The sequence below is a fragment of the Lottia gigantea genome (assembly GCF_000327385.1).
Source record: "Lottia gigantea unplaced genomic scaffold LOTGIsca_49, whole genome shotgun sequence".
NCBI classification, from domain to species: Eukaryota; Metazoa; Mollusca; class Gastropoda; family Lottiidae; genus Lottia; species Lottia gigantea.
The window spans coordinates 838,194-862,337 of NW_008709687.1; the positions used below are offsets into that span (position 1 = coordinate 838,194).

At 34.9% G+C, this 24,144-nt stretch overlaps 1 protein-coding gene across 1 annotated transcript; it reads right to left on the reverse strand.

The window, feature by feature from the left end:
• Positions 1-2,285: 2,285 nt before the first annotated feature.
• Positions 2,286-16,167, reverse strand: LOTGIDRAFT_125242 (hypothetical protein; the record flags this gene model as incomplete). Its single annotated transcript, XM_009061588.1, has 6 exons — positions 2,286-2,447; positions 8,203-8,648; positions 9,148-9,294; positions 10,337-10,419; positions 12,298-12,524; positions 16,090-16,167. The coding sequence occupies 6 exons, from the start codon at positions 16,165-16,167 to the stop codon at positions 2,286-2,288; spliced, it is 1,143 nt and encodes a 380-aa protein (XP_009059836.1).
• Between the last annotated feature and the right edge of the window lie 7,977 nt (positions 16,168-24,144).

Sequence of the window (24,144 nt, forward strand, 5' to 3'; positions counted from 1 at the left end):
AATGAAATTTTGACGCCCTGTTCCTCAACAATCAAATAATAATGCAGAAAGTGCCGACAGCCAATGTTTCGAATATCTAAGCCGAATTTGCATTATGAGAGATGTAAAGCAAATATTTAGACGACTATACCCCAAATAAAAATGAAAGAGTTACATCACAAAAATGAAAAATTGTAAAAAAATTCATATAAGATAGATAAAGGATTTAAAAAGAGAAGGAAAGGTAAAAAGTTAAATGCATAAATCCTGCTCTGCCTTACACAATTTTAAATTGTACGATCATTGTTGTAACAAACTATATAAAAACTATTCCATTTAAAATTTGCGCTCTACCCAAAATCGCAAACGCCTACTCTACGGTCAGTGTGTGTTCGCGAATTCTCAACAAGCTCTAGCCATTGAAATTTCACCATGGATAAGCACGAAAGTCAAAAAAAGGGAACGAATTGGATGGTCATGAATTGCACGTTAACGTTACACCGCTACTAAATTATCCAACCAAGCACGATACATGCACGTTACATGGCTACTAAATTATCCAACCATGCACGTTAACTGCACGTTACATGGCTACTAAATTATCCAACCAAGCACGTTAACTGCACGTTACACCGCTACTAAATTATCCAACCAAGCACGTTAACTGCACGTTACACCGCTACTAAATTATCCAACCATGCACGTTAACTGCACGTTACACCGCTACTAAATTATCCAACCAAGCACGTTAACTGCACGTTACACCGCTACTAAATTATCCAACCAAGCACGTTAACCGTACGTTACATGGCTACTAAATTATCCAACCATGCACGTTAACTGCACGTTACATGGCTACTAAATTATCCAACCAAGCACGTTAACTGCACGTTACATGGCTACTAAATTATCCAACCAAGCACGTTAACTGCACGGTACATGGCTACTAAATTATCCAACCACTCACGTTAACTGCACGTTACATGGCTACTAAATTATCCAACCAAGCACGTTAACTGCACGTTACATGGCTACTAAATTATCCAACCAAGCACGTTAACTGCACGTTACACCGCTACTAAATTATCCAACCAAGCACGTTAACTGCACGTTACATGGCTACTAAATTATCCAACCAAGCACGTTAACTGCACGTTACATGGCTACTAAATTATCCAACCAAGCACGTTAACTGCACGTTACATGGCTACTAAATTATCCAACCAAGCACGTTAACTGCACGTTACATGGCTACTAAATTATCCAACCAAGCACGTTAACTGCACGTTACATTGCTACTAAATTATCCAACCAAGCACGTTAACTGCACGTTACATGGCTACTAAATTATCCAACCAATCACGTTAACTGCACGTTACATGGCTACTAAATTATCCAACCACGGTCGTTAACTGCACGTTACATTGCTACTAAATTAGATGGATACTAAATTACCCAACTGCACGTTACATTGCTACTAAATTAACCAATCACGCACGTAACCTGCGCGACACAAAATGCACGACCATTTTTACCATTTTAATTTCACCAAGGCCTTGTATTGTCAATATCAGAAAGTGTACGAATTAGATGGTCCTGAATTGCACGATAACGTAACATTGCTTCTAATTATTATCCAATCAAGCACGTTTCCTGCACGTTACAAAAAGCACTATCACGTGAAGCAAACCTAGTTTTTGACATTGATACTACCTTCTCAGTCTGCATAGGGGCAAGGCCTGGCTGTTAACTTGAGTTGGTGACTCCTGCCCTTATCCAATCCTTTGCCACTAACACAAAAATAAAAAAAATTCAAAAATCTCCTCTACTTTGTACATAAAATTATCACAGTTGGTCAGAATAAGATCAATGATCGGAGTGCCTCTCTGCATGTAAAATCATAGTTCCCTGAAGTTACTCTGTTCTGTTCATTATCCTCGGACACAACCTTTCATAAAAGGTATCAGATCTCTTCAATATTAGTCTGAAAAGAGAAGATGCAGTTTTATGAATATCAAAGCGTTTCTTTTGTTTTTAACGTTACATAATTTATTCGTCTGTCTTTATTTAGCGAGCTTCCCTCCAACGGCGTTTCTATGAATCAATAGCTGTGATGGGGTGGGGGAGGGGGTGTAGTAGGAGGGAGGTCAAAAAGGGCCATAAAAATGTCATGGGGAGACTGATAACACTCGTCGGTGAAATTTCGAGAGTGTCGGGGGGTTGGGGGGTGTGGACGATAGGTTATCGCCATTTCTAGAGGGAAGTGGTATATTTTGTTAAATGATGCTTACCCTTACTGAGTATCTTTATAAATCCACAAAAATATAAATAAACCAGTAAAACGTGTTAAAAGTAAGAAAACTGATGGGAAAAGCGTATCGTGAGACTTTATCTAATTTTCTGGCCTGCTCTCGCCAGTCTGTTATCTGTTTATTCACTTTTGGTCTTTCAATAATATTATTTTCTTCCTGAAATAGACAAAGAACATGTAATGAATTGACAGGCTGGAAATGGGGAGATAACTGACGAGGCTAAATTCAAAATGCAACAACTCTGTAGAGACGCCATTGTCTCAACTCAAACCTGTCATGGAGCGTCTGAAAGGGTCTTCCCAAGAAAATTTTCGATACATCGAATTGATATGTTGCATTCTAACACATCTTTTGGAGCAAATAATGCATTCAACATTAATTTGGAGGTTTCCTTTAAGCAGAGAGTTCAAGAAACGTTTACATACCGGCCAATCAGCATGTACTATTTTTAGGCTTTGTTTTGCTCATATGAATACACATACACGACATATGAGTATTTGCAACCTTTCTTATATCTAAACGGATGTTATGTTTGGTTTAAATTCACCGACTTATACGAAGCAATTTGGCCAAAATGAACTACGGTCTCATGTATAATTTGACAAGGCGGCGTATTTCAAACGACGATGTAATAAAAGCGACTAAAGAAATATTGATAGTAATATCAAGTAAAATGTTATCACCAAATTTAATTATCTCATCGTTCAATATTTTGACACTAAAATTGAAGAAATAATAAAGAACGGATAGGTTTTATCATATCTTGGTGTTTTATCATTAGAATCTAATTTTCTGACTCGATAATTTCACAACATTTTAACAAAATAGATGGCCTTAGGACTAAGATGAAATGAAACGAATTGATATTGTACGTTCCATCATTTAACACCTTAGTGGGGCTAATGAAATGAAAAATTAAGACCAACGAGTTATGGAACTTTACTATAGTACAATTTACATTTCAAATTAACACCCTTTTTTGGCTAATGAAATGGAAAATTCAGATCAGAAAATAATTATGCATTTGAACTGATATGATACAGCATCTTTGGAACCTTACTGAATTACAATTACCAATATAATACCCTTTTGGGCTAATGAAACGAAATGGTAATGAAATGATATGAATTGTAATGAAATGATATGAATTGTAATGAAATGATATGAATTGTAATGAAATGATATGAATTGTAATGAAATGACGTGAATTGTAATGAAATGATATGAATTGTAATGAAATGACGTGAATTGTAATGAAATGCTATGAATTATAATGAAATGATGTGAATTGTAATGAAATGACGTGAACTGTTATGAAATGACATGAATTGTAATGAAATGACGTGAACTGTTATAAAATGACATGAATTGTAATGAAATGACGTGAATTGTAATGAAATGATATGAATTGTGATGAAAAAACAAGAGCTGAAATGAAGTTATATTGAACTGAAATAAATGACATCGAATAGAATGTCACAGTAGAAGCATGCTGGAGAGTTAGACGCGAACATTTTATATAAGAACATTAAGTGCATTATACTGGTAAAATAAATATCGATTCCTTTTAAACTCGACGACTGAAAATGTCAGTTACATATGAATACAATTACTCGACCTTCCTGATATTTATATAAATTTTCAAAACTTAAAAAATCACCATAATTCATGATTGCACATTGAATTTCCTACAGCGTTTCGATTTCACTGTATTGTATTTGTGTAGAAATAATAAAGTATTATTTGTTTAGTACTTGATAATAGAAGTATTGGTATTTGTTTAGTATGTTCATATTTCAGCTTCAACAGATCTGTAAACAACGTGATCATTTAACAGAAATAGATTACACCATTTCACATCATCTATTATATATGCATATTATTTTTAATTGTGTCTTTTGTTTAATAAGAGTAAAATAATCAAGCAACATTTTAAAACAATTATACAAGATTAATAGCATTGACTATATCCGAAGGCCGTGGCTATTCGCACCGCGACGGTACTAAAATGAGCATTAAAAAAATATGGCCATCCCTACCTAACCCAAAGTCACTTAATATCATTCTTGACAATCAAAATGGCTTCACGCGTTAAGAAACCTTAAACTAGTGCACCCATCGTGCCTTATCTTATCCGAACCGTTGTTAGTAGCCATATATTTAAGGGATGGAAAAGAGGTTTTTCTTAACTTTGTATGTGTATCAATGATCCAGATAGCATTAATTTGCACTATTCCAGTTTCCAATCAGACGTATATAATTCTTGCACTTCTCTGAAACTAAGCGTTTGATGTCGCCGCTATCGCAATAGCTCCTAATGAACATCACGTCAACAATAACACAACTATACAGACGTCTGATTGAAAATTAGATTGTGCAAATTGATGCTATCAGTGTCTCAGATACACATAACAAGTTTAGAAAACCTCTTTACAATCCCTTTAAACTAATCCTATAAAAATGCACTCGAGATATTCAGTTTCCTGTTTAATCTTCGGGTGACTTGACACATTCAAGACATGGTTTTAACTTTTAATAGAATTTGGCGACGATAATTGTGAACTACTTTATGAATATTTGAAGAATCTCATCTGATTGTCCTTTGTGACATTACTATGTCGGCTATAATATTTCATGTCAACCGATATATCTTGTGATAAACTGCTATCCAGGGCTATATTTCAGACAAGATCATAGCCTGAGTCGCTATAAACTTGGTCTGTAGGGAGTCAGGTGATACGAGTCAGATAAAATTGTGTCAAAGTGGAATATCATAATGCTATAAATTCCAAGTTACACCAAAGGCGAGTCTGTGATATCGGCTTCTGCTGAAAGCGGACCTTAAATGGTCATCTACCCTACCTTGTCTGCGATATCAGCATCGGCTGCAAGTGGACGTTAAATAGTCGTCTACCAACAACTACTTAGTCTGCGATCTACCAACAACTATCTGGAAGCGGACGTAAACCTGTCAATTACCAACAACTTCCTATTTTGTGATATTAGCTTTAACTGAAAGTGGGCGTTAAAGTATCATCTACCAACTACTACATAGTCTGCGATATCAGCTAGATAGAAAAATTTTATTGAAAGGGGACGTTAAAGTGTCGATATCAGTTGACTTGAAGGGGATGTTAGATTACCAGAATAGCGATATCAGTTAGCTGGAAAAATCTGAAGAAGTTTTTCGGGATTGAACCCTTGGACGTTCAGGTTAGCGAGTCACCGCGATTGTGTTTGGCTTGATATGATAATAACACTATAACATCCCGGGAGTAATGGAGATGGTCCACCAGCAGTATATTAAGTAGTATCAATATCTGTGTAATTCTTCTGGTGCCAATATTTCATTATCTGACCGACTTTATAGAGATTTCAACCATACTAGCTGGCAGGTGCCTGGGTATAATAAATAATAAAAAGTACTAACGTACCGAAACGCAAAACAAAACCCGAAATCAAAACAACATTTTAGAGAAACATTGGTAGCAGCTAATGAACTTTTCACACGAGAAAGTTTATCAATCATTATTGAGTAAGTATTTCATTATGAATAGTGGTATCGGGTCTCTAGAAGAATAAGCAAACCTTGTTTACACATACAAGATGGTAGAACCCTGAGTTAACGACAGACCATATATCTGCATGTGTATTGGAAAGTTAACCTCCATTTCCAAAAACTAGCTGTCCAAATGAAGTACCCGCAGCACGAGAGCACGAAAACGGCTTTTTTTTCTTTCACGATATTCTCCTTTAATTCAACATAGTTTCAGACTTTCTGTGGAATCTAATTCACGACTTGTCACTTCCAGAGTTTAACCATTCCTTCCAGAACTATTTCTACCAGAACTTTATGTTGACATTGAATAGAAATTTGAAAAAAATACTCAAACAAAGATGTCTAAACCAATCCATTAGATTACATTAAAGAAAATTCACAAAATTCTAGTTGAAGGTTTTCTGTCACCAGCCATTCATAAAATGTCTTTGAAAGTTGTGAAAGCGGGAAAGAAATAAGTGAATATTAAAAACCCCAGAGGCTGGGCTGTTTTCTATTTTCGCTTTTTATTAACTATTGTCATTTACTAATGGATATCCGCTTAATACAGACACACTGTTTATTAATACGAACAGCAGTCTTTACTCTGTTTGACGTACTATTTATTCTGTTCGGTGAACCACATAAACAATGTTATGTGGACTCTCTGAAAGAAGTTCCACACCTACATACCAAATAAACATTATTAAACATGTGGACTCTCTAAAACGGATGCCGAGATGACAAACGTACATATACTTATTAAAATTATTGGCCACGGGACTCTCAGAAGGAGATGCAGCGTTGACGAACACAAATAAAATAAATATCATTAGCTATGTGAAATTTTAGAAAGGGATTTATTGAGATCACAAACCTATATATATATTAATCAATATTACGAGCTATGTGGACTCTCTGAAAGTTCCAAACCTACATGCCAAAAAAGCATTATTAAACATGTGGACTCTCTAAAACGAATGCTGAGTTGACGAAACTTCATACAGATTTCAATCATTAGCTATGTGGACTCTGCCGAGTTGCAAATACAATTACAAAATAATATATGTTGACACTCTGAAAATCATACTAATTAAGACAGCCAAACACCGACTAGATTTGACATAAATGTAATCTGAATTCTACCGACTTACAGCAGAAACTAAAGTAGGCAATAAAAGCGAACAGGAATTGAGCTAGTAGTTAATAGAAGATCCTCCCTAGAGAGAGTTGTCGAAGAAATAACCAGGATTCTTCTGATAGTTCTTGTATCATTAAGACTTCTTTTAACATTGCTAGGTTTATCACCTCACAGGCTTAAACTCGGCATTCATTAAGGAATTGATTGTCAGAAACATTCTGTTCTGGTTTCATAATGAAACTGTTTCTATTTCCTTTTTTTGGTGGCAGGTTGGAAGAGTTCAACATAACGTAATTGAGCGCTATTCGCATCTACATTAGTGACTGACTTAAAGAGACAGGTGCGCCATTATGGGGGGTTGAATATTCTGTAAATATCGCATGATCGCATAATTCCTTCAAAATTATCTCGAACTAGGAATCTTACTCACTATTTCTATACATGTCTTTTCTATATATCACAGAGTATATTAAACTGACGAGTCGTCATTTTAACATTCAAACGCGGATAACTCTAGACACACGTGGATTTGGACGCTAAAATTTCGACGGTGAGCTGTGAACACTATGGAGGATCAGCTTAGCTAACAAAAATTCCCGTTTCTGAGACCAAAGTATGATTTGTCGAATAGAATGGCCAGCCTGTCCCTTTAGCAAGACCCACGATAATTTCTTCAGATACTTGATTTCATCCGTAACATGGTGATTCAAACGCCAAATATTTTGACCAAAATATCTTCTGTCAGATACATAATCATTAACAAGAAGATCTGTTTTAAAAATAGGGGTTATTATTCCAATACATAAGACTTAAGGTAATTGAGCAAAGTAATTGAATTCACTGAATAGAATAGTTTTGTCAATCGATGAGCAAATTCCGAATCGTAATGTTTAGCTCTGCATATAGTCTGAGAGGTTATTCAAACAACTTATATAGAGATATTCTCTAACCCACTTGCGCATTACCATAAACCGGAAGAGCACATACGAGAACGGAAGTAGCACCGGAAGTCGTTTTCCTGTTTAGTTCGAGAGATCATTCTAGATTCTTGTCATTTGTGATAAATCAAGGAGCAATATATCTATTAGTGGATGATAAAAAACATTGGCTGATTCTCAAATATCTTCTCGCCTTCTGATGTATCTTAGGTCGAGAAATATTGGGTCACTCTTTTTCCATTCTCATGGCCCATGGGTAATGTAACTTGTAACGCTATGGGGTAAAGAATTCACAGAACACGATTTATAACAGAGTCTTGTCAGATCATTAATGGGATGTGAAAATTGGACAAGAAAAAGAAATGTACGTACCTTATTATTAAGATTTTCACAATAACAACAATTTTTCATTGGCTTGCTTCCTTGACGAGCCAAAACGTTCACATACGCAAACTCTAAAAGAGCTGCAAACACAAAGATTAAACAAGCTACTGTCCAAACGTCTATAGCTTTGATATAGGACACCTTTGGTAAGGCTGCTTGTACGCTGGAACCATGTGTGTTCAGGGTTAACACTGTTAGAACACCCAGTGAGACCCGAGCCGGGGTAGCGTTCAGGTCCAACCAGAACGACACCCACGATAAGACCACAATTAAAATACTTGGTATATACACATTTATGATATAGTACCGCACATCTCGTCTTAAAGTGAAGATTGCTCGAATACACGCAAATGTTGCTGAAAAGACATAGAAATTATTTATTAGGAATGAAAAAAAAAACAAACGAATACTAATAATCCGAACCCTAATATAACGAAATAGAGCGATTTAGAAATACCACTGTTAAAATAGTGCTCAATACATCAATTGTAGAGCGATATAGAAATACCACTGTTGAAATAGTTATCAATGCATCAACTGTAGAGCGATATAGAAATACCACTGTTAAAATATTGCTTAATACAACAATTGTAGAGCGATATAGAAATACAACTGTTAAAATAGTGTTCAATACATCAATTGTAGAGCAATATAGAAATACCACTTTTAAAATAGTGCTCAATACATCAATTGTAGAGCGATATAGAACTAACACTGTTAAAATAGTGCTCAATACATCAATTGAAGCGAGATATAAAAATATTAAAACATAACATAACATAAGTTCTGTTTTAATATTTCTAATAGGAAGTCTACAATAATCCATTCAAGTATGTTGGAATAAACGCTACGTACTTTCTCCTAAAGCAGCTGTGCAATTTTCTGTGACAGCTTTGGTGATAGCAAACTGTGGTAAACCTTGTTCTAATTCCATTTCTTTATCAAATGTTAGAGGATTATTTGTATCCCATAAAAACTGGACATTTTGGGTGGTATATACATCTGAAAAACAAACAAAAACTGTTTTATGCTATGGAATGGTTATAGCAAATCAAATTAGATGTGTTAAGGTATGGGATCTTTTTAGATGTCCTCTGAATAACAATATTGGACCAATCTTTGTAATATAACCCAGAGTTAGGTGTTGTCTGGTTTTTGTATAAACAGAGAATAGCAATAGTGGGCCAATCTTTGTAATATAACCCAGAGTTAGGTGTTGTCTGGTGTTTGTATAAATAGACAGTAACAATAGTGGACCAATCTTTGTAATATAACCCAGAGTTAGGTGTTGTCTGCTTTTGTATAAACAGAGAATAGCAATAGTGGGCCAATCTTTATAATATAACCCAGAGTTAGGTGTTGTCTGGTGTTTGTATAAACAGAGAATAGCAATAGTAGGCCAATCTTTGTAATATAACCCAGAGTTAGGTGTTGTCTGGTGTTTGTATAAGCAGAGAATAACAATAGTAGGCCAATCTTTGTAATATAACCCAGAGTTAGGTGTTGTCTTGTGTTTGTATAAACAGAGAATAGCAATAGTAGGCCAATCTTTGTAATATAACCCAGAGTTAGGTGTTGTCTGGTGTTTGTATAAACAGAGAATAACAATAGTGGACCACTCTTTGTAATATAACCCAGAGTTAGGTGTTGTCTGGTGTTTGTATAAACAGAGAATAACAATAGTGGACCACTCTTTGTAATATAACCCAGAGTTAGGTGTTGTCTGGTGTTTGTATAAACAGACAATAACAATAGTTAGGTTAGGTGTTGTCTGGTGTTGCTATAAACAAACAATAGTACAACAGTGGATCACCCTGTAGAATATAACCCAGAAATAGGTGTTGTCTGGTGTTTCTAAAAAAGAGACAATAATACAACAGTGGACCATCATCTGGAATATAACCCAGTGATGGCTGGTGTCTGGTGTTTCTTTACTCAACAACAGCAGATCACCTTCTGGAATATAAACCAGAGTTATGTGATTGTGTGTGTGTTTGTTTTTAAAAGCTGGCAATAGATTTTTATTTCGACTATGTATACTTACAACTTTGAATGACCATGGGACAGACTTGTGTATCAAGTGGATATTTTAATAAATCCATTCTACAGATTAAAGTAAGGGATAACCTGAAATAAAAACGAAAATGCAACGGATAATTCTACATTGGACAAACGGGTCGTAAACTCATACTAAACTGAATTTGTCAATTCGGGACTATCTGCAGATATACATAAAGTATTTGTACTAATAAGACATTACATACTTGTTTTTGTTCATCGTTTCACACTTTACCTGTGCGTGTTTCATTAAATAACGGAACACAATTTTGTGGTATACTATTCCTTAATTTTAGTTTACACAAAGTTTAGGCAATTCTACATTGTCATTATCGGCGAAAATGCCTGACGATGACCATGTAGATTGTTGAAATAATGTGTACAATAAAACTCAAAAGTAGCACACCATAAAATGTGTTCTGTTATTTAATGTGATTTCTACTCCTAAATGTCTTTTAAGGATTATATATGTGTTTCGAACGTAGTATGTAATACATTCAGAAGTAGTATATCTATATAGTCTATCTTGTTTTTTAATGTATATTAATGTTTCATTATGCAGTCATTCAGCTATTATCAATGAGAGCATCTGTCACTTCAAAAGACACATTCTACTGATAAACTTCAACAGTTATCTACGATCACATCACATGTTTCAGATTATATCATTTCATTATCTTATATTCAATTTGATATATTCTCAGTTATATAACTTCATTATTTTATATTCAAGATCGCAAAGTGTGAAACTCTGAGTAACAACATGTTTTTTAGGTTCTATTTTAATTTGTTCTGTATCGCTCTAGAAGGGTTTAGAGCACTATATTTATTATTTTTTTCAATTTTATTTATTAAATTTCTCATATTGTACACTGCGTAACATTGGCCGTCTTTAATAGGTCATACGGTGCAGAAAAGTAGAACGTAAAATTCCATTCATTTTTATTTTTCAATAGCGATATTGACATGTCAGACGTTGTCTTATTACTCTTAAATGACTCAACGACATGATGACAGGAAATATAAGAAGTGATAGACTGGAAAGAAAAGAAAACAGTAATTTACTTAAAGACACAATTAGTTGAGAATTTTGTGTGGACTAATATTCAAGAATTCACATAAAAGTTCAAAATTTCACATTCTTACGTCAAAAGGATTTTAAAAAATGTTAAGAATAATAAAATACGAATTATTTTCACTTTAACGGACTTGAAAACCGGATATTGGCAATTATAGAGTAGGTTTTGTGTAGACTAATATTCAAGAAAACATTTGATATTTCTAAATCTCACATTCTTATGTCAACTGGATTTGAAAAATGTCTATAATAATGAAATATGAATATTTTCACTTTAATAGATTTGATGGCTGGACATCATCAATTATAAATTAGGTTTTGTGTAGACTAATATTCAAGAAAGCATTTGATACTTCAAAATTCTATATTGTTACGTCAACTGGATTTGAATAATGTTTATAATAATGAAATATGATTATTTTTAAATTAATAGATTTAAGAACTGGATACTGGCAGTATGAATATTATGGAGGATAGTCTTAATAAACCTTAATTATCTTTCTAGAACTCTGACAGGCCAATTTAATCGATGGTGGTGAATATTATCCACATGGGACTGCTTTTGACATTTTAATGCTTTGAGGACGATCTATTTTAGTCAGATGCAAATCAGTATATATGAAAACCTCAAGCCTGTCTGATGGAGAAAGCGTCGTTGTCGTTCGGGATAGTAAAGCAAGACCAGCGTGCTACAGGATGTGTACGTTTAAGGTTTTTTCATCAGATGGAAATAGAAAAGAGTAAGCTAATGCCACTGTCCTGGAATGATGCCCATCATTGCATACTGCATGGCGTTTTCTCCTCTTCATTAGCTTTGATCAAAAAGTCGGAAGTAAAATTCCATTCATTTGAATCTATTTAAAGCCCACCTCATACTGTAAACGACTGTGCCATTGGGATGCAAGTGTAGATATCTATTAGGAACTGTGACATCGTGGAAAGCAGCTGTCTTTTCATTCCGGAAGTAGGCATCTGGCACCCAGACGGATTCCATCAGCTTCGTTCCAACTTCCAACCACTGAAACTCGGAGTAATTATGGAACTGAAGGCGTTCATCAACCCAGATCATTGTGAGATAAACTTCGACGGAATAATCCTGGAATAAAACAGGAATCGGTTAATATTTCTCCGGAAATTATATTTTTATCAGCAGTAGACCAATACATAGCAATAAATAAATACTGCGTTTATTATTCATGAGATATTATTTGTTATAATAGATTCAAAGAGACGAGATAGGAAAAAGGGCTAACTGGTAATATAATTCAGTCTGAAATTCAGATCAGTGGTATGAGTCTGTGATAAAAAGAAAGACCAAAAAAAATGTTTTATTCGCATAAACATGAAAGGGATTTGGGTGCAGATTTTCGTCTATAGATTTATACATGTATAACCCCTCTCCATATCAATTGTGCTTACAGAATGGTCTATATTTGATCTATATATATCGGATTGAACTGTTTCTTGATTCTAAGTTTTATATGTAAACTTTTTGGTTCTTCTACTAGGCAATATCGGAGGGGCTGACATGGAAAACGCGTCTAGTCATTCGGATGGGATGAGAAACTAGGCAAGGGTTGGAAATATGCTGGTGTATTGGCAAAATTGCCATCATTGCACAATACATGGAGTTTTCCGTCCTCATTATGCCAAACAGGCCGAGAAAAGTGAGACCTAAATCTCCATTTAATTTACTTGGCTCAATAAGATATAGAACAGTAGGATATAAAACTCTATTTCATTTCATAAGCTCAATAAGATACAGAACAGTAGGATATAAAACTCTATTTCATTTCATTAGTTCAATAAGGTACAGAACAGTAGGATATAAAACTCTATTTCATTTCATTAGTTCAATAAGGTACAGAACAGTAGGATATAAAGCTCTATTTCATTTCATTATGGTACATAACAGTGGGATATTAAATACCATTTCATTTCAGAAGTTCAATAAGATACAGAACAGTTGGATTTAAAACCCCATTTCATTTCATAAGTCCAATAAGATACAGAACAGTAGGATTTAAAACTCTATTTCACTTCATTAGTTCAATAAGATACAGAACAGTAGGATATAAAACTCTATTTCATTTCATTAGTTCAATAAGTTACAGAACAGTAGGATATAAAACTCTATTTCATTTCATTAGTTCAATAAGGTACAGAACAGTAGGATATAAAGCTCTATTTCATTTCATTATGGTACATAACAGTGGGATATTAAATCCCATTTCATTTCAGAAGTTCAATAAGTCACAAAACAGTTGGATTTAAAACTCTATTTCATTTCATAAGTCCAATAAGATACAGAACAGTAGGATTTAAAACTCTATTTCATTTCATTAGTTCAATAAGATACAGAACAGTAGGATATAAAACTCTATTTCATTTCATTAGTTCAATAAGATACAGAACAGCAGGATATAAAACTCTATTTCATTTCATTAGTTCAATAAGATACAGAACAGTAGGATATAAAACTCTATTTCATTTCATTAGTTCAATAAGATACAGAACAGTAGGATATAGAACTCTATTTCATTTCATTAGTCCAATAAGATACAGAACAGTAGGATATAAAACTCTATTTCATTTCATTAGTTCAATAAGATACAGAACAGTAGGATATATAACTCTATTTCATTTCATTAGTTCAATAAGATACAGAACAGTAGAATATAAAACTCTATTTCATTTCATTAGTCCAATAAGATACAGAACAGTAGGATATAAAACTCTATTTCATTTCATTAGTTCAATAAGATACAGAACAGTAGAATATAAAACTCTATTTCATTTCATTAGTTCAATAAGATACAGAACAGACATAAAACTCTATCTCATCCACGTTGCACTTAACCAACACATGTCACAAAATAAAACAACCGGAATTAATAGTGTTTTTACATAAAGAATAAAAGAAAACTATCGATGATGGCCAGACGAGATTAGAGAAAGATGTTTCTGAAATAAATCTCTTTTTCCCGCCAATAACAGTTTCACGTGTCAACAACAGACGAATAATAGCACGTGGTATTAACTCTAAGCTCTTCCTTTTAGTCCTTACTTAAAGAGGCAATGTGTATAAACCAAAACCAAAATGGTGACCAAATTGTGAAAATAAGATTTCTTTCTCTTCTGCAATAAACAGATTGACAAAACTGATTTCATATTAATAAATGAAAGAGCACTAACGATCCGAACTGCAAAACGAAACCCAAAAAACATATCGATATTGGCTAAATATTGGTAGCAGCTAATGAACTTTTCACATGAGGAAGTTTAATCAACAATAAGTGAGTAAGTATTTCATAATGAAGGAATCAGGTACATAAAAACCGATACTTTGTTGAACACTGGGATAAAGAATTGTGTCACGATTCCTGTTTTAATAAAGCTGACACATGATCCCCTTTTAACGATTCCTAAAATAGAACATATTTTATCGTTTTGTTCGATTTAAGTTTTCAGAAATTAACATTTCTAACGAGTAGATAATATTCATAGAACACCTGGTGCCACTGTGAAATGGTCGGTCAGTTATTCTCTAATCACTCTAGTCCACATAGTTTGGCCTATTAGTGTTCATCTTTTCATGTGATAGTTGCTGCTATCTTCACAATGTCAAAATATCGCGAACTTCGTCTTATACCTACATAGACACCTTACGGTAATTTGCAAATTCAGCAATTTGATTGGATTGTACGATAGCGAATACAGCCAATCAGAGCCCTCGACAGGAAGACTGTGCCTATTTTGGCAACGGATGTAATCTATGATTGACTGTTTTCGGTAGTGTACAATCAAATCAGATCTCTGAACAATTTACAAAATATCGTGATACAAGTTGGCTATTGCTGTCAAGGTATTAGACACAGTTCGAAATGGCTTGACATGGTGAAGATGAGTTGTAGTAGGTCAATTCAACCGTTGACAATTCGCCTCACACAGCCGGTACCACCAGACAATGAGTGATCAGCAGTAGCAAGTTCTGAACTTAACACGTCGGCGAAATCAACACGGTGAAATAGCGAAATGTAATTGAGCGTAATTGAAGAAAACAGACTGGACAATTTACAATAAAATTGATCGAACGTCTTAACACTTCTGTTCTGAATGACCGAGTCTACTCTTATCAAGTCAAAACGCTTTACAAATTATTTCCTTTATCAGCAGATAAGATTAACTGGTAAAAAGAGATTCGTCTCATCCAATCAAATTCAATTATAGTCATTCTGTGTCTTTTTTCTCTCTCAACCAGTTTCAGTCCACCGACTGAATTAGATTATGGCGTAAACGGGATTAAGGTTTGAAAGAAAGTTTATTGAGACTAACGTGAGTAAAACGACTTCGAACCAATCTGATTAAAATGCAGATATGATGTTTCGTTTCTGGTTTTTTTCTGAAGGTTACTTCACTCGCCATCCACGATCTAATTCTATTTTAACCTAATATCTTAAAAGTTCTCTTAATTTGTGCTCGCCAATCAAAAACGCTGTTTAAAGCGACAATTTAAGTAGGCCTAAGAGTTAAACAGTGATAACAATTCATTTTATTGGTTGTGTATCAAATGACATAGAACAGGGAATGCATAATAATTTCTTCAGATCGATATTGGTATAACAAAAACACACTTAAAAATAGGGTTTAAAACAACTCACCATTTCTGTTTCACTGATAGAATCGAAACTCAATAAAAATACATTGATGGTAACACTAGTAGCTCGATCTGCAAACATAGAAACATCATGCGTTATGGTCATGATAACAAAATTCAATCGAGATGTCCGTTCTGCTTTTCTGCTGTAGACTACTTCAGGTTGAATAGTAGGCTAACTTAGCGTAAAGGTTCAGTGTACAATATGATACTGATGGGCATCACGGTTTAGGAAATCAAAGAGCCCTCTACCCAACTTTATATGTCTACTCCGGGGTCAGATCGGAAGCATGGGAATTCGGGTCAGTTCGAATGGTACAGTTCAATAGTAATGATATCTATTTATAAAAAACATAGAGGTTTCGAAAAATTTATGTTATTCGAATACGATACAGAAGTTGAATGGGGGCAATTCAAATCTGACACGAACCATGTTATTGTACCATAAACTGTACGACATCAGACGAATAATGTAATAAGCACACGCCAGACGTCAAAACGGCGGGAACAATACTAGTCTGCTCAATATCACCTTCGGCCCTATTGGATTAGATTCTGTTCCTTGTCAGCGAAGAGTAGTATAATTAAGCGACTGTCTAGCAAAATGAATATATATGTTTGTGGATTAAATAAGTAGCGGAGAAAAAGCAATTTAACCGGTTTTAATAAAGGCGGGTCAATGGGTAATCAAATAAAGACGTTTCATTCGCCATCTGGTCCCGATTATACTGAACCATATTTTGAAGAATAAAAGAAGTGTACACGGCAGATCCGTAGCGAGCCTAAGGTTCAAGGGGAGCTAGACGGGGGTCAGTTACTTCTTTCTACAGATTAATTCCTCATTCAGAATTTGAGGGGAGGTGGTCGAAATCTCTCTCGAAGGGGCTCACCCATTTGCCTCGACCGGTAAATTGGGATATTGGCATATTAGCATTTGAGAATTTCAACGGAAATTGTTTTGTCGGCATATTTTAACCAAGTTACTACACGAATCTCAGGGGCTATTATATCAATGAATTAAATAGTATTCAATTACAAAATCTAGTTGAATATTCATGAGGAAATTAATATGCAAATGAACATTAAAGCTCTTATATAAGTCTGCGTCTATCCCTATAGACCCTTTCATTCTGACGTAGAAAAGTATAAATGGAATTTCACAGTAGGCTTCTTAATAACTATCAAACTTCATGATTATTCAGTAACCCCTTTCATACCCCAATCGTATAGTCAGCATTTTTTCCCTGTAGCGAGTGGACACCATGTACTTTCAGTTCGTTGCTCGTCAAAACACGTGATTCATTTCATTCTTTTCAGGCGCCTTTTCACAGTGTCATTCTATGCGCTGTTTCGGCTCCGCATTCACCAAAAGCACAACTCTCTAGGCATAGTCATAACTTAGTTGTTGAAAAATGAAAATTGGTCAAAAACGCTAAATCTGAAGAAGACATGGCGATATAACGACCGCCCAAGGTCATTTAGTAAGAATAGTCTCCGAAAGTCCAACTCCAAGCATAGTCATAACGTTACACCACTAGTTACACCACGAGGGTATTAACATCTGTAAGGCTAAGTCTGAAGAAGACCTTGCGAAACAACGATCTCCCTAGATCATTCAGTAAATAGTAAGTCAGTCTCCGAAACGAAAGAAAGTTGCCGAGGTCATCACTAGAAATCGTGTATTCGTGCGAGTTGACGGCCAGTCATTTAATTCCTTTTGTTGTAGAAATCAAGTCAATCTGACAGAATTGTTGAATTTTGAGAGAAAATTATTGATTCCATGTTTTATCATTAAAAATATTTTCCTTCAGACATATTGTGAATTAGGTTTGAATGTCTTACATCCTGAATGAATGAATGAATGAATGGTTAGAATGAATGAATGGTTAAATGAATGAATGGTTAGAATGAATGAATGGTTAAATGAATGAATGAATGGTTAAATGATGAATGAATGGTTAGAATGAATGAATGGTTAATGAATGAATGAAAGGTTGAAAGGTTAAATGAATGAATGGTTAGAATGAATGAATGGTTAAATGAATGAATGAATGGTTAGAATGAATGAATGGTCAAAATGAACGAATGAAATTCTAAGTGACCTTAGTTTCAAAGCAGTGAAAATATCTTAGCGATGAATTTAGAAGCTTGGTCGCCAATACGTTTTCTGTATTTTTCTACCGGCATAATTAACAGTGTATATGACATAGTCTTTTCCCAAATTCATTAGAAAAGCAAATGATGGTATCGTATGGAATTTAAATCCTACAGAAAATTAGATTTACTCCTATGTTTCTAACGAGCTCAATGAGGAAGAACGCTGTGAATACTAATACGAAATATGGCGGCTACTTTCAGTTCCGATTAACCGTTTTGAGAGTCGATTGCGGTAAGGTTTAATGTTACTTTTTTTAAATAACAGTTGGCAATGATTTTCTTCTCGTATGTTTTCGAATATTTGTAAGCAATATTTTGCTAGTTGTTTTCAACCCACAGCTAGGCTTCCCATCCTACAGATAAAACTTCGGTCCAAAGTCAGACGACAATTCACAAAAGTTTGATGTAAATCAGATTTGATTATGAATTATCTCCCTTGTGTCCAGACGTCAAAATTATCACGAGATAGCATTCTACCAAACGTGTCAACTCGGGCCGATGTTTGCTTCCAGCTAAATCTTCCGAGGATTTCAGCGGCGCCGGTTTGGTAATGAAATCAGTAAAAAACAATTTATTCACGAGTTTAAAATAACTAGGTTAGTCCGAATTTTCGTTTTCTTTAATTCAATTTATCGCCAATTTCCCTCGCGGAAATGTTCTAGAAGTTGACAAATTCATTCAGGTCATTCTTTCATTATGTAAAATGATAAAAAAAAAATTATGTGGAGGGGAGTGGTGGGGGAGTCTGGCCGGCATCTTTTGTTATGCTATATCAATGCTTACCTTTTTCATATTCTGGTGGTGCTCTAGGGTCGTAAGGATCCTCTGCCGCTGACGTATTGATCATTCGGTTTAATAAAGCTTTCCTGCAAACAATAAAATAGATGTTTTAATTGCTAATCAAAGACATCTGATACCAGTAGCAACCTTCACAATGACAACCTATTGCGAACTCCCTCTTATACCTTGACATAATAAGGCATTTTTCTTGTGTCTTTGTCAATGTAGCGATTTGTACGCTTACAAATACTGCCATCAGATCACGAGTAGTTAAACGTGTACATCTAATGATAACAGTCTTTCTAACGAGGGTTCTGATTGGCTGTATTCACTAACAAACACTCCAATCAAATCGTGACACAAGGTGGCTAATGAAGTCAAGGTGTTAGACGGAGTTCGTAATAACTTGACATTGTAAAGATAACTGATGATGTATTATGTTTGATTTTGGTAATTTCTACACGGATTGTGATTGGTTGAAGTGATTTGTTTCTGGATTAATTTGGCACGAGCTAACACGAGCTAACAGAATATCACGAAAATGTCTGAAAGGGGGAGGGGGGGGGGGGGTAACAAGTTGTCCCTTCGAGCGCATTTCAGATGGCTTGAGAGGAAGTTAAAGGTATTAATTTTCACTTCAAAATTAGACCTTTTACAGGCCTGGGGTGGTGGTGGGGGCATACCCACCCCCCTAAATACGCCCCTGGTACAAGCAAAACTATAAAGTACATTTTCTCTAATGTTCAAACTCGGCTCTCGAAGCAATGAAGAAGACTCGTGGATTGGAATGAAAGCAAATTTTTTTTCATACCGATATTAGACCTCATAAACTTCGGCACTGAAAAGACATTAAGGAACTACATCAAACATTCGATGTCTACAGAACAATACCACTGCAGACTCTTTTAATTACAGAGGAACCTTGAAAAGACATAACTCAACTAAAATCTCTACTGACGTGTTTCAATATTCTCTCTTTTATTCCAACAGACGTCCCTGAATAAATCAATATGCTAGGTTTAATAATGTAATAATCGTACATCAGAGGATTCGATCCGATTGCACCCAATTTTTTAGCAAAGAGTACTTCTCTACCGGATGTACTTTTTACACCAGATTTGCTTTCATTTTAACGGATGTTCCATTCTTAAATCGTATACCTTTTTACCGGATGTGACCTCACACCGGATGTTATTTCTGATGTACTTGAATCACCATTAGGCTACTATACAAGTATTCTATGCTTGGTATGGACAAACTTATGTAAGATGGAGTTGATTCGATCGCGTATATCTATAAATAGCTCAATGTTACAACCGGTACGACACTAACAACTAACTAGTTTGCGATATCAGCATCCGCTGGAAGCGAACACTAACTTGTCATCTACCAACCAACCAACGACACGGGTTAGGGCGTCTTCACAATTGTCGCAAGGTATTACAAACATCGTCGTATTGGCTTTAGCCATTGTGAAGATGGTGCTGGGATAGAGCTCAAGTACAAGTGTTCTATGATTGGGATGGATAAACTCGGTTAGAATGATTGTTTATTTTGGTAATAAAGTCCATCAGCTCGTGGGCAAAAACCAGACTGTGTGCTCCCAATTTACCATGTACAAATTAAATTCAGACGTTTGGCTTAATTAAAAATGGCGGTCTGTCGGGACATTATTTGATTTGGGTTAATAGCTTGATCAGACGGTACAGTTCAATTCACTGAATAAATATTGGTCATCATAATTCAACTTGTTTTCTTGCTAATTTGCTATATAAAGCTCATTGTTACTATATATAGACTAAACCCAGACGTCTGAGTTGTATATGCAGTGGGTTTTGGGTGGGTATTGGGTCGAGTGTCGAAGCATGATTGAGGTACTTTAATATTGATTTCTATTGGTTTGATTAGATTAGATATTACATAATAATAGTATAGATAGTTCATTGTTACTATAAATAGACCCAACCCAGACAACATGGACTGTCACTTAAACCGCCTGACCCCAGCAATCTGTCATACCGGAAGTCGAAGACGGCGCTGCAAAAGTTTGTAAGTCGGGCTGTAGTGGAAAGCCATTTGAACGTCATTTGCTTGGTTACATCGAACAAATGGTAGTCGTAGATTTTAATTTCGGTTGGTGTAGGAAAGTCTGGTGACCAGTGAGGCTCTCAAAGATTTGATACATATGAATTACACTATAACCAAAACCATGCAACCGGAAGTTGCAAATTCCGCGAATACTGGTACAAAAATAACGACCATATAAGCATTCTTATGATCTCATAATTGTCAACTGGTTGTTGCGGTTTGGTAGTTAACTTTTTTTATTGTTCTTATTTGTGTTTGAAACTATAGTATCATATCCATTTGATATCGACCTGTCATAAAGTAATCAGTTTTAATCAATCACCGGGTCCAGATCGATATCAATATTAATACAGTTATTTAATTTGATAGCACAAATAATTACTATCCGGTCTTCACAATGTCAAGCTATAACGAACTTCATCTTCACAATGTCAAGCTATAACGAACTTCATCTTCACAATTTCAAGCTACAACAAACTCCATCTTCACAATGTCAAGCTACAACGAACTTCATCTTCACAATGTTAAGCTATTACCAACTTCATCTTCACAATGTCAAGCTATAACGAACTTCATCTTCACAATGTTAAGCTATTACCAACTTCATCTTCACAATGTCAAGCTATAACGAACTTCATCTTTACAATTTCAAGCTACAACAAACTCCATCTTCACAATGTCAAGCTACAACGAACTTCATCTTCACAATGTTAAGCTATTACCAACTTCATCTTCACAATGTCAAGCTATAACGAACTTCATCTTAACAATATCAAGCTATAACGAACTTCATCTTTACAATGTCAAGCTACAACGAACTCCATCTTCACATTGTCAAGCTATAACGAACTTCATCTTCACAATGTCAAGCTACAACGAACTCCATCTTCACAATGTCAAGCTATAACGAACTTCATCTTCACAATGTTAAGCTATTACCAACTTCATCTTCACAATGTCAAACTATTACGAACTTCTTCTTATACCTTGACTACAAAAATCACCTTTCTTTTATCACATAAGATTATAAATGCAGCGGTGGGTGGATTGTACGCCAGAGTATAACAACCAATCAGAGTTCTCGACAGAAAATGACAGTCTTCTGTGTTTGGAATGATCGCATTGTATCAATTTCTATTCTATATACCGGTGCACATCTGAATGGATATTTTAATAGGCAATAAATAAAAACTCTATGCAATATGGAATTGACGAAACTAATAAATTTGTGAATATTAATCATTTGTAGAGAGATTCTAAAGAGCATTATCCGATTAGAAACAGAATCGTATAAAGAACGCATTAAACCGAAACATCTGTCTCTATTCGAGCCTCTAAAAGGTATTTTTACTTTTGTCGGCCGGCGAAGTGGTAGAAAAAATAGGCCATGTTTTATGGAATTTTTCCGCATCTCCCGTGCTTATAGATACCCCGAACCTGCAAAACCCAGATATATTTGAAATGATGAAAGATGAATATTTTTGTAGTTCAGGCATACCATCAAATTTGTTAACGAAACTGATCTCGCGTCGGCCATTCAAAACTGCGTGCGCAGCCAAAACTTCAAAGGTCTCAGAGTCGTATTGTGATACTAGTAAAAGTTAGGCGATGCCCAACGCTAATTTACGAATCTTTGGAGATGTTGAAAAATCCCACAAAACGATGCCTAGTTTTTCTGACTCAGTCGACAAATATCAAACTATCCATCAGAGGCTGGAATATATGCAGATGTTTCGGATTATGAACGTATATGATATAATGATTACTGTATGAGAACTCGGAAACAATTAGATTTGTTAATATGACTTGTAGTATTGCAAGATTTAATTATACCAAGTTTATTATAAAACAGAATCTAAATAGAACACAGACTGAATAGATCTGCAATAATTAAAGTGATTGTAAAGAGGTTTTATAAACTTTTTATGTGTATAGCATCGAATTGTTCCATTCCAATTTTTAATCAGACATATTTGGTTCTTGCATTATGACGTCATTATCGCAAGGGCCATTTTGAGATTTTGCGATAGTACCATTAAGCAGACGTAATTATGATAAACTGTAGAAGTACAGTAATCCGATTACCTGATAAATTTGAATCCAAAATCAATTTGAGTGATTGACAAATCAGATGACTGGAACACTAAAATCATCGAAATTAAAGTTTGAGAACAGATGACAGGACTTAAATAATAAGGATAAGGCCTGTGGTGAACGTAACATTTTTTGATTAAAGTTTTATTATCAACTTACCGAGTAAGTTTGGGTCCCTTCTCTACAGTAGCTGATACAAATGACATGACCTGATAGACTAGAAACAGACACAAGCCAAAAGGTAACACTGGACATCCGCGTACTTTCCTTGGATTCATCTCCAGTCCTGAAAATATAAAGAGTATGTTTTAAACAACGTCTTTGCTGCATTGCAATCCTGCATGTGAAATATTGAAATTCATACCATTTTCAGTCTATATGCTAGATATAGAGAATTCTAGAACCATCATGGTTCAATTTCGATTGAAATTTTTGAAGCAGAAGTAGAGAGGGTATGGTATAAGTAGAAGGGTCTGTGGGGTGTATTCTCTTATATTGAGAGGTACGTATTGTACCTCCGTGCAATGCTTCGAATTACAATACTCAGAAGATTTGTTATGAGATGCCGTCGGATCCACTGGATTTGGTATTGTTCTCAGAAAAAAATTAAAATTGAATTCTATAAAATTTCATAAGTAGCCTCGATGGTCAAATAAAATTGCACAGAATTCCCTCCCTTGAATTTAAACGTATATAAAACGTTACTTTCTAAATTAAGAAATTTGATTCGCATTTCATTCAAATTCGGTAGCAATTCAAAATGTTTCAAATTGATGAAAAAAATCCTACTTTCTAAAATTTAAACGAAGGAAGATTAGACAAACGTTCAAGAGGGCTGTCGTTAGACCCTAACTGAAAAACTAATAATAAAACGGAACGAAAGTTGATTTTAATTAAACTGAATTCAATAAGTCGGGTGTGAAATTGACACCTAATGTCG